The sequence below is a fragment of the Crinia signifera genome, chromosome 7 (assembly GCF_055691185.1).
Source record: "Crinia signifera chromosome 7, ASM5569118v1, whole genome shotgun sequence".
In the NCBI taxonomy this organism is placed as follows: domain Eukaryota; kingdom Metazoa; phylum Chordata; class Amphibia; order Anura; family Myobatrachidae; genus Crinia; species Crinia signifera.
The window spans coordinates 60,617,067-60,621,189 of NC_139223.1; the positions used below are offsets into that span (position 1 = coordinate 60,617,067).

The window sequence follows — 4,123 nt, forward strand, 5'->3', positions numbered from 1 at the left end:
CCATTTAGACTCCTCATGGAATATAAATAACCCTCATTAGCCAGCAGATTTTACAGTCCTCCTTAGGAAGAATTTGTCTATGACAGGGTCTTCTTTACTACTGTATATGGTATGGGGGTGGTGTTTAAAAGGCATATAAGCAGAGTCCTATAAGTGGGTAAGCACAAGTCCTAGATTTCTTCCATTGGAAAATTGCTCAAGGTGAGTTACATCTACTCTCCGCATTGTCAGTCTCTGGGATTCTAACTTGGTTCAGCCCGGAACTTTTATCAATACGACAACATTTCTGTTATTAACCAACAAGGAAAAAACACAAGCTTGGAACCCATTTTCTGTCATTTTTGGACTACAGTAATTGCAAAGGAGTCATTTTGGTGGGCCAACAATCAACAAAACTTTGCGTTAATGCCCCAGAATTCAACTGTCAACATCTACTCCATTTACCAACTTTTAAGGCATTTTTTGACACACAAAAAGAACCTGGAATTTTTGCTCAGTGTTTCTCATACAACACTACCATAACTAAACAAACAAGGGCTAACGGTCTTATGTTGTATTTAGGGCACTTCCTAAAGCTATTTCTAAATTTGTTAATATTCTTTGCACCAAGAACGTGGGTATAGACTGTGCACTAGACCTTCCTATAAAATAAATGCACTAATATAGTATGTTTAGCTGCTGGAACATGTATTGTTATGATGAAATGTTAAAGATATTGGGTCACATAAATGCTGGAACTATTTAATAGGCTGACAGATGTGTGCAGTACTTTATAGAGTTTTGGCTGCAAACTAAAAAAAACTGTTCCATTAAATTGTGGGTTTTAACTCTCATATGCAGCATGTATAGATATTGCTTTAGCATTTTACTGTATATCTTTACATATCTCAATAAAACATTATTCATTCATTCCATCTGAAATGCTGATTGTTTTAAATGTCTAATAACTCATTTATCTCTTATTAGATCTAAGATGGCTTTCTCCGGTCTCCTGAATGAAGCTGACATCGCAGCTGCTCTGAAGAGCACTGAAGGTATTGTATCATCCTATTTAATGCTTTTAACTTCCATCGCAAAGCTTAGTGCTGTTGTGCTCAAATGTGTCCGGGTCATGAAAGGGTCATGATACCAATAGAAGAAATGCCTAATTGTGGAGGATAGGAAAACTGCAATTTGGTTAGCTTTCCTTTTTATGCGCCAGATGTATCAAGCTTCAAAAGTGATAACATTGAGAGTGATAAACAGCTAGCCAATCAGCTCCTACCTGCCATGCTACAGGCTGGGTTTGAAAAATGATAGGTAGGAGCTGATTGGTTGGTTGTTTATCACTCTCCATTTTATCACTTTTGAAGCTTGATACATCTGGCCCTGAGGATTACTGACTTGCAGTGATCAGATATACAGTACAGAGCTGTAGTGAAGTTAAAGCAACCAATCACCAGTAAGCTTTTAGCTATAAGATACTGCAGAAATGGAAGCAAATGTATGATTGGCTACCATGATTTAGTGCTAATTTGCCACCTAAATGGCCTGGCATGTATCTTAAATAAAGAGTAGATTACTAGAACAATACTGTCTTAGCCGAAAGTAACTGCGTGCAGTTTAAATAATACAAAAGATAAAGCATTGTGAGATCACAATCTCTGTAGTACAAATATCTCAATATGTCACAATGCCACATATTCTGATGAAAACATGCATTAAACATCACTGAAATGCAACTCAAATAAGAGCACTTATCACACCACTTAGGCTAAAATAGTACTTAAATCTGGTTATTTCTTCTAGTTGATGCCACTGTAGCTTAAAAATCACCTTATTGTGCTCATTAAAAAAATGTTTAAAAAAAAGTTCATTTTTTTTTTCAGTAATAGAATGTATCCCATGCCCAGTTCTTTTTCATATTTCAACCTGTAATGACTTTTATTTTTTGTTCAGCCAAGGACTCTTTCAACTTCAAAGACTTCTTTGCCAAGTCTGGTCTGAACAAAAAGTCTGGTGATGCCCAGAAGATCTTTGAGATCTTGGACCAGGACAAGAGCGGGTACATTGAGGAAGCAGAATTGAAGTGAGTAACAGTATCTTTACCAATAGTAAGAGGGTGGGAAGTTAAAATTATTTGAAGAGTTTAACAGCCACAGTGGAGAGTTATCTAAATAAATTGATTATATAAAACAAATACATTCATTTTAACCAATCAGCTTCTGATTTATGATTTTTTAGATATTATTTGCTAAAAGTTACCTCAAAATTGATTGGTTGTTGTGGGAAACTTCTTCATTGGTCAAATTCTTTATTTGTTTCACGTCTTGATACATTTACCCCAAACTACTGTATTGAATACTTGCAATAGTATGTAATAGAAAAAAAATACTGTACAGTACTATGACAATGAAAATTCTTAATGAATAATTTATGTGGTGTGAATTGCAAGAAATGAAGGTGTAAAAATCAGAGGAAGACACATAATATAGAATGAGGGAATCACATACAAAATGTACAATCAGTAAATATAAAATGAGCATTACACTATATATTGTTCTGTGTTTCATGTATGTGGAGAATACACAGTGGTGTAGAATATTTGTTTATTCAGCTATAGTCTTTCGGAAGCTGAGCTATTATCGGAAGTGTCTATCTGGCAGATATGCAGACTCCGATGGTACTAAATAGGTGTCAAATGTTTCAGCCATAGTACTGTGCAGTAATGTCACTACTAGCAAGGTCTTCACACTCTATACTATCCTACCCCACTCAGACTGTTCCTGAAGAACTTCAATGCTTCTGCCAGAGAACTGACCGATGGTGAGACCCAAAAGTTCCTCTCAGCTGGTGATTCCGATGGTGACGGCAAAATTGGAGTTGAAGGTAAATGTGATTTACAGATCATATTATTTCACCCTACTACTGCTATAACATTTGAATATCTACCAGTGAGTTTAACATCAACTAACATTAGATGCGTATGGTGGTAATGCCCCAATTGCAAGAAGATGGGAGGGGCCTTGCTATAGCCACTAGCCAATGGCAATAGCTCTACTAGTTCTCTTTCTCCTTCTCTTTCAGGTTGTAATGCATTTTAAGATTGCTTAGATACTTATATACATTTCCTGTCTAACCTTGTTATTTTTTGCATATCAATTAACTAGTCCCCTAGTTAAGGAAAAAGTAATTATGTGGTGTAAATGTAGTAGACAAGCAACTTGCAGGCATTGGAGACTTGCAGGCAAGTGAGGGCGATATTTTAAAGAGGCAATCATTTAAAAGGCAAAACCAAACTGTTTTTACATTTTAAATGATTGTTACTTTAAAACAGGCATGCCCAAACTATGGCCCTCCAGCTGTTGTGAAACTACAAGTCCCATCATGCCTTGCCACAGTTTTGCTATTAGGAAATGCTAAAGCTATGGCAAGGCATGCTGGGATGTGTAGTTTCACAACAGCTGAAGGGCCACAGTTTGGACATGCCTACTTTAAAACATTATCTCTAGACTGTCTGGAAAATTTTTGATGCCAGAAAATCACTGGCTGTTACATTTACCCATGTATGTTACTGATGGAGAAATATCTTAGAATAATGAAAACATTGTGCAAATAGTTATAAACAATTTGCAAAAAGTCACAGAAATTCACAGATAGCGATGCTATTAACATAATGAGAACATTTCAAAATAAGAACCGAAAATTCCAGTGTGAATATATCAGGTTAAAAAATTTTTAGAGCTTTTTGCAAAAGTATATACATTCTAAAAAGTCAAACGATATTAATTTCATTTTTTTTATTTCCACTTTCAGAATTCCAGGCTCTGCTGAAGGCTTAAAGCAACTTCTTAATGGAAGAACACTTTTTAAAAAAATAAGTCCCCATTTTTATTTCTGTTCAACTGAAGGGTTAGTGGAAGTTAATGTTTGCCCCGTTAAAGAGGGTAGGTTTCTTTTCCAACACCCACAAGTAAAATTCAATGCCATCTTCCCTATCAGTAGAGCCTAACAACGTTGTCTTCAGCAAGAAACATCAGGAACCTCAGCCCACCAACTAGAAGCTTGACTTGGAGACAAAACAATGCCGTGATCTATTTATTTATATATTTTTTACATTGATAATGCACTTCCAGCTGTTTGT

The 4,123-nt window shown here is 35.8% G+C and overlaps 1 protein-coding gene across 1 annotated transcript; it reads left to right on the forward strand.

Moving 5' to 3' along the window:
• Positions 1 to 970: 970 nt before the first annotated feature.
• Positions 971 to 3,821, forward strand: LOC146019465 (parvalbumin beta-like). Its single transcript, XM_083151994.1, has 4 exons — positions 971 to 1,034; positions 1,939 to 2,068; positions 2,759 to 2,868; positions 3,796 to 3,821. The coding sequence occupies exons 1-4, from the start codon at positions 974 to 976 to the stop codon at positions 3,819 to 3,821; spliced, it is 327 nt and encodes a 108-aa protein (XP_083008120.1). The 5' UTR covers positions 971 to 973.
• Positions 3,822 to 4,123: the final 302 nt, after the last annotated feature.

Bases quoted from the DNA above. Each gene is read 5' to 3' on its own strand.
- LOC146019465 (XM_083151994.1), top strand. From the start codon at position 974: ATGGCTTTCTCCGGTCTCCTGAATGAAGCTGACATCGCAGCTGCTCTG. The intron at 1,035-1,938 runs GTATTGTATCAT...TTTTTTGTTCAG, and splicing joins TGCTCTGAAGAGCACTGAAG to CCAAGGACTCTTTCAACTTC. The intron at 2,869-3,795 runs GTAAATGTGATT...TTCCACTTTCAG, and splicing joins CGGCAAAATTGGAGTTGAAG to AATTCCAGGCTCTGCTGAAG.